The sequence below is a fragment of the Xyrauchen texanus genome, chromosome 46, assembly GCF_025860055.1.
Source record: "Xyrauchen texanus isolate HMW12.3.18 chromosome 46, RBS_HiC_50CHRs, whole genome shotgun sequence".
Lineage (NCBI taxonomy): Eukaryota > Metazoa > Chordata > Actinopteri > Cypriniformes > Catostomidae > Xyrauchen > Xyrauchen texanus.
In genome coordinates, this window is record NC_068321.1 from 20,396,221 (window position 1) to 20,409,583 (window position 13,363).

Sequence of the window (13,363 nt, forward strand, 5' to 3'; positions counted from 1 at the left end):
CACAACAGCTGAAGACAAGCAGACTAAAGACATGGATTACTGGAACCATGTCCTGTGGTCTGATGAGACCAAGATAAACTTATTTGGTTCAGATGGTGTCAAGCGTGTGGCAGCAACCAGGTGAGGAGTACAAAGACAAGTGTGTTTTGCCTACAGTCAAGCATGGTGGTGGGAGTGTCATGGTCTGGGGCTGCATGAGTGCTGCTGGCACTGGGGAGCTACAGTTCATTGAGGGAACCATGAATGCCAACATGTACTGTGACATACTGAAGCAGTGCATGATCCCCTCCCTTCGGAGACTGGGCCGCAGGGCAGTATTCCAGCATGATAACGACCCCAAACACACCTCCAAGATGACCACTGCCTTGCTAAAGAAGCTGAGGGTGAAGGTGATGGACTGGCCAAGCATGTCTCCAGACCTAAACCCTATTGAGCTTCTGTGGGGCATCCTCAAACGGAAGGTGGAGGAGCACAAGTTCTCTAACATCCACCAGCTCCGTGATGTCATCATGGAGGAGTGGAAGAGGACTCCAGTGGCAACCTGTGAGGCTCTGGTGAATTCCATGCCCAAGAGGGTTAAAGCAGCGCTGGAAAATAATTATGGTCACACAAAATATTGACACTTTGGGCCCAATTTGGACATTTTCACTTAGGGGTGTACTCACATTTGTTGCCAGCAGTTTAGACATTAATAGCTGTGTGTTGAGTTATTTTGAGGGGACAGCAAATGTACACTATTGTACAAGCTGTACACTCACTAATTTACGTTATTCTATATTATATATTATATTTAAGTGTCATTTCTTCAGTGTTGTCACATGAAAAGATATAATCAAATATTTACAAAAATGTGAGGAGTGTACTCACTTTTGTGAGATACTGTATATACAATGCACAGTTGAAGCCAGAAGTTTACATACACCTTAGCCAAATACATTTAAATTCAGTTTTACAAAATTCCTTATAATCATAGAAAACATTCCCTATCTTAGGTCAGTTAGGATCACCATTTAAAAAAAAAATTAAATGTCAGAATAATAGTAGAGAGAATTATTTATTTCAGCTTTTATTTCTTTCATCACATTCCCAGTTCGACAAGTTTACATACACTTTGTTAGTATTTTGTAGCATTGCCTTTAAATTGTTTAACCTGGGTCAAAACGCTTTGGGTAACCTTCCACAAGCTTCTCACAATAAGTTTCTGGAATGTTGGCCCATTTCTCTAGACAGAACTGGTGAAACTGGTGAGTTTGGTTTGTAGGCCTACTTGCTCGCATATGCTTTTTCAGTTCTGCCCAGAAATGTTCTATCAGATTGAAGTCAGGGCTTTGTGATGGCCACACCAATACCTTGACTTTGTTGTCCTTCTGTCATTTTTACACAAATTTGGAGGTATGCTTGGGGTCATTGTCCTTCCTGGTTGATGTCTTGAGATTTTGCTTCAACATATCCACATAATTTTCTTTCCTCATGATGCCATTTATTTTGTGAAGTGCACCAGTCCCTCCTGCAGAAAAGCACCCCACAACATGATGCTGCCACCCCCATGCTTCACGGTTGGGATGGTGTTTTTGGGCTTGCAAGCCTCACCCTTTTTTCCTCCAAAAATAACAATGGTCTTTATGGCCAAACAGGTCGATTTTTGTTTCATCAGACCACAGAACATTTCTCCAAAAAGTAAGATCTTTGTCTCAATGTGCAATTGCAGACTGTATTCTGGCTTTTTTATGCTGGTTTTGGAGCAGTGGCTTCTTCCTTGCTGAGCAGCATTTCAGGTTATGTCGATATAGGAATAATTTTATTGTGGATATAGATACTTGTCTACCCATGTCCTCCAGCATCTTCACAAGGTCCTTTGCTGTTGTTCTGGGATTGATTTGAACTTTTTGCGCCAAACTACGTTCATCTCTAGGAGACAGAATTTGTCTCCTTCCTGAGCGGTATGAAGTATGGCAGTTGAAGTTTACATACACTTAGATTTAAGTCATTAAAACTCATACATACACATATATACACACACAGATCAGCCACAACATTAAAACCACTTGCCTAGTATGGTTTAGGTACCACTCGTGCCACCATTCTGAAATGCACATACTCACGAGTTGTGGGCAAAGGAAGGAACATGAAACTAGTTTAATGACGTGTTCTTTAGCATACTTAATTGCCAAATAAAAAGCATATAGCTTTTTATTTATATTTCATATTCAATATATCTGCCCAGCCCTAGTTGGAAGTGTACCCCTGAAGGCATACAGCAGTTCACCTGAGGTGGATGAAAGTAGGCCATTCCTTATGTGCTTTAAATATATTGCTGAAAAGCCTTTAAGTGCTCCACCTGAGGAGTGATTACAGAACCAGTGCCAAAGATCTGCACAGGATTCCATATCACTACATTTACTGTGGCTCGTTATGGAACTCTCTATGGTGAAATTATTCCATTTTTACTTTGAATTTTCCTAAATAGAGAAAGAGTGTATATACATGAATTTTTAGGCACAGCAATGGGACATTTGGAACAGCTCAACAGCATGTTCTCTGGGCCAGAGCCCAGTTAAACAGAGGTTGCCCAGTAGTAACTGGGACATATTCGTGGATGAATAATTGGACAAGAACAATGTGCCAAGCAATTCCTGGACTAGATCTGGCATGAATGGAATGTAAATTAGTTGATATCTGCAGTTACTGAGTGTCTGGTCCAGAGTCAGAAGCTAACACTTAACTGCCATGTGAGGGTAACATTTTTGCAAATGTCCTTGCAAATCTAGAAATTCCTAGAAGGGACTTGAAGGGAGTTTTAAAAGCTTACAAATCAGCCAAATCATCAGCATGTCCTTTTGAGTGTTAGATCTTAGCTTAGGTAAGAGCTAACTATAAAATTAAGTTTGGTTATGAGATGTCCTTACTAATATAGGGAAATCAACATGTGTGTGAGACAATTAGTGTGGTGAACACTGACCTGGGCACATGGCTTGCAGCATGACATGGCTGATTTTCAAAGTGCTGGAAACGTGCCTCTGTTTGGAGCCGGCAAACAGCAAGTAAAACTCTACATCCTCTTCCTCTTCAACACACTCTTCTTCACAGAGCTGGACCGTCAACAGACACTCACCCTGAATAAAAGAGAGAGAAAACAGTTTCCATAAAGCATTTCAAGGTGATGTAATGTTTATGCCACTAGTCACCTAACAGAATAGCAATAGTCATTTCTCTACTACCCCGGTCTCCACTGATCAAACAAACAGAAAATTCCACCCTCACACTATTGGGCTAATTGAACAATGTTGGGTGATCAGTACAGTCAAACAGACCGAACCATATTTTGATAGCACGACAGAGTTCTTCAAACTTATATATTTCCTATATGAATAAAAATCTATTGTCCACATTTATTTAACTAGTGATTGCTATTGGACTGAAAATGCATCCAACTGTTTCCTAGACAAAAGTTAATTTTAAATTGCAAGGGGAGGATAGCAATCAAGGACTGAAATGTAAGTCCTTTACTTGAACCACCTTTACTTGTAGAAAACTACTCGACACAGAGCATGAACTCCTTTAAATCATAATTTGAGATCCCTCAGCCAACAGGCAGGCATCAACACCTGTCAATTAAAACGGACATACGTTTCATTACTTATGAGTGTGTATAGTGCAGTATACATAAACAAATGTGGAAACAGTAATTAGTCCATCCCCGCCCTCATAATTATAGCTTTGCTACCTGTAAATGCTCACTGTGAACATGTGCAAGACATTTTTATATATTCTTTAAAGATTTCAAACAGCTTGTCTAATGCATGGAGATTAAGAACCTTTCTTTCAAATGTATATTTAATCTGCATGTAAATTATTGTTGACTCCAATTATTAAATGTTAGTTTTGGCTGAAAATGCATATCTCATTTATTTATGTATTATGTTATAATATTTTTTTTTACCATTGTTTAATAAAGGAACTTGGGCCTCAAACAAAACAATAACACACACACACACACACACACACACACACACACACACACACACACACACACACACACACACACACACACACACACACACACACACACACACACACACACACACACACACACACACACACACACACACACACACACAATTATAAAAAAAATTATAATTTCAGAAAAAGAGCACATCAAACAAAAAAGAAATCTAAATAAATCCCAAATTAAACGATGTATTCATCCAATTCTCCTAAACAAATCATACATTTTTTAAATCAGATAAAAACAAAAATAAACTAATCAAAAAATAAATCCAAAATGTAACCATACATGCAGCCAAATCTGCTCTGCAAATGAGTCTACTAGGAGCTGGGATTTTGTTTTTTATTCATGAGAGTAAATATAGTAAATCTAACATTGCTGGCTTGTCTGTACAAGCTTTCCAGGTTTAGAGTCACTATAAGTTCACGATACACTAAAATCTTACACTTAATAGTAGCTACAAATTGCCAGGCATGACAACAAGAAAGCATCCCCACTTCCTTATAATTCCACAAGTATTTATAGGATGTGTGTGTGTGTGTGTGTGTGTGTGTGTGTGTGTGAGAGAGAGCGAGAGAGAGCGCAAGAGATAATCAAGGTGTATTAAATGTACATATTTTACAATATATATATATATATATATATATATATATATATATATATATATATATATATATATATATATATATATATTTTTTTTTTTATAATGTCCCGTTTAATGTTTATTTTATATTGTATAGTGTATATTGTTATTTTAATAATATTACTTTTTTAATTCCATTTTATTGTTATTTATAACTGTTGTATAATTATTCTTTTTTTTTTTTTCATTATTTGTTTTGTGTATTAATGCTGTGAGAATATTGTATATAAACACAATCATGCCAATAAAGTACTTTAAATTGAAATGGAATTGAAATGGAAAAACTTCCAAGAACAAAAAGAGAAAGCCAGAAAGTGGCTTTTGCAAAACCTGCCATCTCAAACATCGACTTGTGAAGTGCACAAGACTTAATAGCTGTCTAAGCATAATTACTGTTTACACCATCTAAAACCAAAGCAACAAACTTGCATTCCCACACTGCATTTACCTAACTACTTTGCTAGGCCACAGCATTTTACCAACACACAGGGCATTCAGAGTGTGACGCAAGCAGCGGGACACCATTGCGAAGACTGTTTTCATTGGCCAGGCTACAGAAGCCACATGCTGTTTGCCAATGCCAGTCAGCTGCTTTTTTGGCCGTCGATGGTCACAGCCATGGCACGATTCAGAAACTCGGCTGTTCTCATTGTGAGAGTAACACTTCTACACTCTAGGAAACTACGGTGTAGGAAAGACTGCAAAGCCCTGCAGAGGATAGAGAGGACAGCTGAGAAGATCATCTGGGTCTCTCTTCCCTCCATCATAGACATTTACAAAAAACACTGTATCCGCAAAGCAACCAGCATTGTGGATGACCCCACACACCCCTCACACAAACTCTTCACCCTCCTGCCATCTGGCAAGAGGTACCGAAGCATTCGGGCCCTCACGGCCAGACTGTGTAACAGCTTCTTCCCCCAAGCCATCAGACTCCTCAATACTCAGAGACTGGACTGACACACACACACACACCTGTACAATCCAACTTTCGCACATGTCCAGAGTTACACTTTAATTCATTGTCATTTTATACCTAGCTGCTACCTCAATAACTGCTATGTCAATAGAACACACTTTCATAGTATGTAATGTTTACATTTACCATTTTTAGAAGCATCTTTTTACACTACTCAGACTACAAATGGTAATGGTCATCACTGCACTCTCTCACTGTCTCTTACTGTCCCTATTGTCCTGTTCCTTTAGTAATTATTGTACAGTCCCATACTTTTTGCACGTGCACTTCATTTAGAAATGTTATTTAGTCATGTGGTTCTTTGTTTGTCCTATGTTGTTTTTATGTAGCACAATGGTTAGGGACTGGGAAGAGAAATTGGCCTGGGATTTTACATAGCAACTGGCCCAAAAATGAGAGCAGTGGGTGTTCGCTGTCCTTTTCTGCAAATCACGGCGGCGTTTTGTGGTCCGTTCTGCACAACGCGGCGGCTCATTTTAGCTTATGCCCATTCGGCCCATTTCGCGGCTGACCCACCGGCCCGCTCCGTTCTCCCGATGGCCAGTCATCCCCTGATCGGCCCCAAAGTGCGTCGGCCCAGCGGGAAAATGCCTGGTATGCCAGATTACAGTCCAGCCCTGTGTAGCACCATGGTCCTGGAGGAACGTTGTCTCTTTTCGCTGTGTACTGTACTAACTGTATATGGTTGAACGACAATAAAAAAACACTTTGACTTAGAACTTAGAAGTGTCCCAAAAGTAAGATGAGACTTCTACATTAAAGGTGCCAATACTACCACTGTCTTAGCCTTAATAGTGACACTGTTAAATATGACCAAGATATTTTCAATACTGGTTTTGTAAGAATTGCCTAATGTGATCACTACATTAGGGGACGTCCTGCCTTATTTACAATAAAATAGCATGTTTTAAGATGCTAAATCACATGGGACTTCTAATAAAGAACTGCCTGAAAGAATCACATGATCATTCAATTGTGTTCAACTAATTTCCCTTGAGGACGTTAAAAGGGTTTACTATTTTCACAGTATCTCATCGATAGACAAATTTTGAGGCAAAGACATTGGAAATGCATTAAACTGGAGATAACCCTTTGTGCACATCAAATTGCAGGTGTACATTGGTAAAAATCTAAATTCTAGCCAGAATAAACAGCCTTGGGCTCCAAATTTATGGCACATTCTCATCTCGAAAGTAACCTGCACACTCTCCCTGAATCTGATTGACGTATAAAAACATCCCAAACCTGTTGAACACCTGTTTCGGCTTAATGAGGCTAGATATTAAGATTCTAAACAAGATCACTATGTTAAACACAGACAGAAATGGGCGTGTACAGAGCAGACAAGAGATTGTTTATTCCTCTTTGGTGCAACAAAGCTAGGCTCTCCATTGGTGGATTCACAGGGTGTAGGCAGGGCCTTTTATGGGCAGGTCAGATAACAGGTGACTTGCATGCAAATCAGTTATTTGACCACTTTGATCCCTTTGATTTATGCACTTCAGCTACCACACTTAATTCATGAAGCATAGATAGGACATTGCCACATCAGAAGACATGCAAGCGCTCCAGAAACGTTGTTTTCATTTTTACAGCTAACATACTAAAGTCAGACATGGGCCATTTTTAGATGATAGCAGTCAAATATGGATAGCGGGTGCTGGGCCAGGAATAGTGCCAAAGGCGAGAGTATAAACAGAGTGATGAAACAAAGACCACCCTGGAAACTCAACAGCAATAATCAGATTCAGCGATACACGTCCTTGTAATCTTACTGTTTAGTAGGTCACTTTGTCTCATAAACAAACAGGATTCTGGTTAGCAGGCACATTTTTTCAGTCAAGTCATTCAAATCATCAACATCAAATTTAGCCCTGGAGATTATAAAACGGATTTGTATTATTACCATGTAGAACTTCTAGGCCAGTGCTTCTCAAACTGGGGGCTGAGGCCCACTAGGGGGCATTAGAAAACTTTCAAGAGGGCTGACAGATTAACATTATTTAAATTAAAATATTATTTGTTAGCTTGGAAAGTTAGAATTTTAAAAGGTGGAAGTACCGTTAAACTTTTAACAACTTATTTGATCACTCACCTGAAAGCTTGACACAGCAAGGAATATGACAAGTACGTTAAAGCTAAAGAAGCAGCTGTGTCAACTAAAAAGGGACAAGCTTCATCATTCAGAAATCAGTTAATGCGAGTTATTAACATTCAAACAATTAAGAAATCGTACTAATTTAATGTGAGCCTAACAGATGGTTATTCAGAATTTTTTTTTGTTGCAATTGTGTTTATAATGAGACCATTTAGATTTGTAAGGGAAGACATAATGAATGAAGTCATTGACATTTCTTTCGAAGTAGTGTACTTCATTATCATCATGTTAGCATGTTAACAATGTTAACAAGGTAGCATAAAGAAGTAGAACCACCAAACTATCAATATCTGCAGATGTTTAAAATATTTGGATATCAGAATCGCCACACAAATGTTGTATCGGTGGATTCCTAATTTATTTATATGTACTGACACTAAAAGTTTCTGTTAACAAAAAAAGTTGCATTGCCATTATTACGGCAGAAGTACCAGAGAATGCTTATGTTGGACGAATAATTTCTTGGACAATGTGGGGTCTTTAAGTCAAAAAGATTGAGAACCACTGTTTAGATTTAACTAAAAGAAGAACTAAAATGCCTAGAATCCAATTTGTCTACTTCATAATCCAGTGGCTTAGTTCAGTATTGGTTCCATCATTACAGGAAGCATTTTTGGCATCTAAAGTGGGCTCATGGGGGGTTCAAGTACTGTTGATGCTTCTGATTGTCCGTTGCTCTATTTCAGGAGCTCACAAGTCAGTGTGCCAAAGGAGGAGTGCCTGGCCTTTTCGCCCTGTGCTTAAAACAACACTTGGTAAGCTGCCTCCTCTGAGAGAACTGTGGGAGTACAAGACCACCGTGCATCATTTAGCTACTTGCGTTTAGCTCAAATTTTGCAGAACAAGTTTAGACTGAGACTGTGTGCAAAGGCAAACTTCAAAGCACAGCTTACGTTTCACAACATTACATTTGGGTCATTCGAAACCAAAACCGGCCTTTCCTCTGTTTATAATTAACGAGGGCAAATTAGCCTGCGTCATCTGGTGAACAGATCAAATTAACAACCCCCATTCACTTCTGTTAGCTCTTAAAATAACAACCATGGAAGTGGTGAGTCCATACACCTGCTAACTCAGAATAAAGAAGCCCTGACCTCCTTCAGACCACTGTTTCTGAAAACATAGCAACATTTCCTAAAAAAAAGAGAGCTTGTGTCTTTAACATGGCCAAGTGTGCGGTCACGACTTTACAACAAATGAACTTCAGTAGAAGCTGCACATTTTTAGCATTCATCGTGAGGGGTGAAATTCAGACTTGTAGATTCTAAGGATGTACATGGAGAGTTGTTATGAATGAATGAAAGAATGTCACATTTATAGAGCGGTTTTCTGACACTACACTTAAAGCGCTTTACACATTGATCAGGGGTTTCTCCTCAACCACCACCAGTGTGCAGTATCCACCTGGATGATGCGACAGTAGCCACAGTGCGACAGTACACTCACCACACACCAGTTATTGATGGAGAGAGTAGAGTTATATAGCCAAATAGTCGATGGGGATTATTAGAAAGCCATTGGGGCCATTGGGCAGTCAAACCCACAATCCACCTCACAAGCATGGCACTTGGCTTCCATAGGAATGCACTGAAAATGCTCACTCACCTTCGCTCACTGCCACTGAAAACATACGGTAACTCCATGCACATGACAATACTAGAGTTTGATGCCTCGTGGAAATGTGAACTTGACTGGGGAGAACACATATCAGGTTTATTACTTAAATTACGGATTTTTCGTTGGCTAAGAAAGTTACACGCAGAGAGAGTTTGATTATTTTTGTTTGTGTTACTTAAATGTGTGTGATGTTATTATTTGAGGATCTATGTATTGTGTTGTTAAGGTTCATAGCTCTCTGTGCACTTTATTCCCTGCTATTTTGAGTGTTTAACACATATTCATTGCATAAACATTCTTTATTCCAGAGTCCCGACTCCGGAAGAGAAAAAAAACGGAATAACCTTTTGTGAACCCTCGCGGTTATCTGAATATAACAAACAGTTACTATGCACATCCCTAGTCGGTTCACTGAGAGAATATAATAAAGTGCATTTTGGTGGAATGTAAATGAGAAGAACAAAGAATGAAGAAAAAAGGTGACATTTCGGGGGCATGGGTGATTTAAAATGCTACTTCCTCAAACTCAAAATCTTTTTTACTTACCTAATGTCAAATTATATAATATCGCAAAGTGCTTAAAATAAAAAAATTGGGCTACTTCAGTAACTTCAAACCTCATTGGTTCCAACAAAACAAAATGTCAAGCTTGACATACTGGAGTCACTTTTCACTGTCATTATGGCATATAAACCCAGTGAAGGACTTCTTAAAAATTCACCTTTTATGATGAGCATGGGGGTTTAGAATAATATGAGGGTGATTAAATTATTCCTTTACTTCTGTTTTGACTTTGTGCAGCTTTTAATCGAGATGAATGATACTGAAAAAAAAAAACAGTACAATGCTTCATCAAGCAAGCCACCTGCAGGGTGCAAGAACTCAAAATGGAAAAACCACACGTGCAGCAGCAAAGGGCCACAGCTCCAACCACACACACGCTCATACACACAAACACACGCCAAATGCAACAAGGTCACAATGAGTCACAGCTGTGTGCTTCAAATATGGCGAATCATTGCAGCTTCTATGACACTCTTTAAAGTTCATGATGAGGACGGATAGCAGTAAGTGAACTGTTACACCCTTAACAGCTGTTAATAATAACATGCATAAGCAACTCTTGAAGGGATAGTACGTTCAAAAATGAAAATTGTCAATTTACTCACCTTCACATAATTCCAAACACATTTTGGCTTTCTTTCCTAAAACACATGAAACTTTATTGACAATCACCATTGCCAACAAAGTTACATCTGTGGTAGGATGTTGACGTTACCATGGATACTCAAGAACCAGAGTAAGCAAAACAGCTTCATTTATTTCACGTAGTGTGGTTTGTTTGTGAACTTTTCCACCATTTAACCCGTAATCAGAAAGTGTTGCGGTGTCTTTGGTCAGACATTCTGCTGATATGTGGGCTTCTCATGCCTTAAGAGAATCTCATTTAAAAAAAAAGTGCTCAGCACTAAAACAAAAGAAAGAAAAACAATTACCCAGCACCCCTCACTCTGACCAAGAACCAGAACATGCTGATGCAGCCCAAGTGAGAGAATGCAAACAGGGCATGGACTCATTAGAAGTGTCCATCAACATGTAAAAAGCTTTGGGTGAAGGAATACTTCACCCAAAAAAGAACATTCTGTCAGTATTTACTCACTCGTGTTATTTCAAACCAGTATGCTGTTATTTTTCGTTGGAGAAGTTCATATAACTCATACAAAGTTACCGTATATCTTCAGAAGACTTGGAATATACTTTCATGTCCAATTTTGGAGCTTGACAGTCATGGCCTTGTATCACATGTCAAGAGTCTTCAAACTATTTATATTCCATAAAAAAATAACAGCATATGGGTTTAGAACAACATGAGAAGAGAATTTCCATTTGTGGTTGAACTCATCTTTTAATATGGAGTGGACAGGGAAACAAAACAGACAATTGACCTGCATAGTGATCAATATAAACACAGCCATACTTACATATAAAGGAGCTTGCTGTGGATTCAGTTTCATGGCACTGGCTACTGCAGAAAAGAAAAAGAGGGCAAAAAAAAAGCATGTTATCATCACAAAATTTCAGAAAACATGGAATGTCCATTTACTACTTTCATTGTTTAATTTCATCTGTGGCACAAAATTGCCCCTGAACAACAGGCTGCACAACGCAGTTCAACCAGGGCTTTTAACAGGCACATCTGCAACACTAATAACCATTAGGAGGACATTAGCTTGAATAAGTTTCATAATGGTCACCAACTCCCTGGTCCTGCAAACCTTCAATAAATATGTAACTGCTGCAAATGCACATCCATTCCAGGACATTTTGACCAAACGTATAATCTAAAGAAATTGTGCAAAAAATGCTTTGAAAATACTAAAAAATTTTGAGCAATTTCTCACAAGCTTTCCCCTGTTGTGAAACTGTGCCAGATCTGTAGATTGTGTCTGTAGCTGGGCGTTTCTTCAACTTCTTGCAATTTCATGTCTCAGGGGTAGATTTTTATTCAAATGAAACGATTTAAACTTTTTTCATATCTTGTTTTTTTGTTATATGATCACATAAAACTGACTTGGAAACATTTTTACTAGGCCTTTGTCAATTATTGTTACTTTTCAAAAGCCTTTCATATACAGATTTTATGTTTTAGCCCTGTCCCCAATCAAGACTTTCAATATTAAACTATGAAATAAAAATGATTATACATTTAAAACAATGATAACCCAAACAGAGAGAGAAACAAACAAACCATTAGAATATTTATTATATCATTTGTCAGACCAAACAACTTTGCATCAGTGTTTTTAAAAGCTGCTTAATTGCAAAGTCAACAAAAGTTGAAAAGTAAAGAGCATGCTTGGGAAACAATTTTTTTATTTATTTATTTTTATCCCCTTTTCTCCCAATTTGGAATGCCCAATTCCCACTACTTAGTAGGTCCTCGTGGTGGTGCGGTTACTCAATCCGGGTGCAGGACAAGTCTCAGTTGGGAGACTTCTGAGACAGTCAATCCACGCATCTTATCATGTAGTTCATTGTGCATGACACTGGGGAGACTCCAAATGTTAGAATGAGCTCATGCTAATCTAATGATCCACGCACAACTTATCACGTGCCCCACTGAGAGCGAGAACCACTAATCACGACCAGGAGGAGGTTACCCAAACTAGGGACTCTACTGTCCCTAGCAACCGGGCCAATTTGGTTGCTTGGGAGACCAGGCTGGAGTCATTCAGCACACCCTGGATTCGAACACGGGACTCCAGGGGTGGTAGTTAGCGACAATACTCGCTGAGATACCCAGGCCCAACAAATACTTTTTGAAGTGGCTTAAAGAAAATTTCCAAAGCATTGAAAATGCCCATTTCCACCATCAGGGCAATAATTAACAAGTTCCAATCAACTGGAGATTTTAAATCGGCCTGGAAAAGGACGTGTGTCTAAATTGTCTCCACGCACAGTGAGGAGGATGGTTCAAGTGGCCAAAGAATTTCGAAGCATCACAGCTGGAGAATTGCAGAAATGAGTTGGGTTTTGGGGTCAGAAAGTCTAAAAATATCAGACATCACCTACATCACCACAATTTCTTAAGGAGGGTTTCCATAAAAAAGCCTCAAGCATCTTCCGTTTGCCAGACACTACTGGAACTTCAAATGCAACCGGGTTCTATGGTCAGATGAAGAAGAAAAGAAAAAAAAAAAAAAAAAAGAGATGGGTTTGGCGCACAGAGATGAAGTAGTACACAATGCCCATGGTTAAATGTGGTGCTGGATCTTTTATGTTGTGGGGCTGTTTTTCTGCCAGAGGTCCTGGCATCTTAATGGCATCACAGACTATCAAATGCCAACAGATAAAAAATTAAAACCTGACTGCCTCTGCTAGAAAGCTTACAATGGGCCATGTTTCAAATGGGACAATGATTAAAAAAAAAAAAGCATAAAAATTAACACAAAAATGGTT

The 13,363-nt window shown here is 38.8% G+C and overlaps 1 protein-coding gene across 7 annotated transcripts in view; it reads right to left on the bottom strand.

Moving 5' to 3' along the window:
• The window catches only part of LOC127638266 (A-kinase anchor protein 13-like), a 147,077-nt gene that overhangs the window by 102,381 nt on the left and 31,333 nt on the right, over positions 1–13,363 (bottom strand). For all 7 annotated transcript variants that reach the window (XM_052119717.1, XM_052119721.1, XM_052119722.1 and 4 more), the window contains exons 2-3: positions 11,386–11,429; positions 2,960–3,113 (exon numbers count right to left, since the gene is read on the bottom strand). In XM_052119717.1, the coding sequence (XP_051975677.1) occupies positions 2,960–3,113; positions 11,386–11,418 (187 nt within the window). In that variant the 5' untranslated portion in view covers positions 11,419–11,429. The remainder of the gene's footprint in view (positions 1–2,959; positions 3,114–11,385; positions 11,430–13,363) is intronic.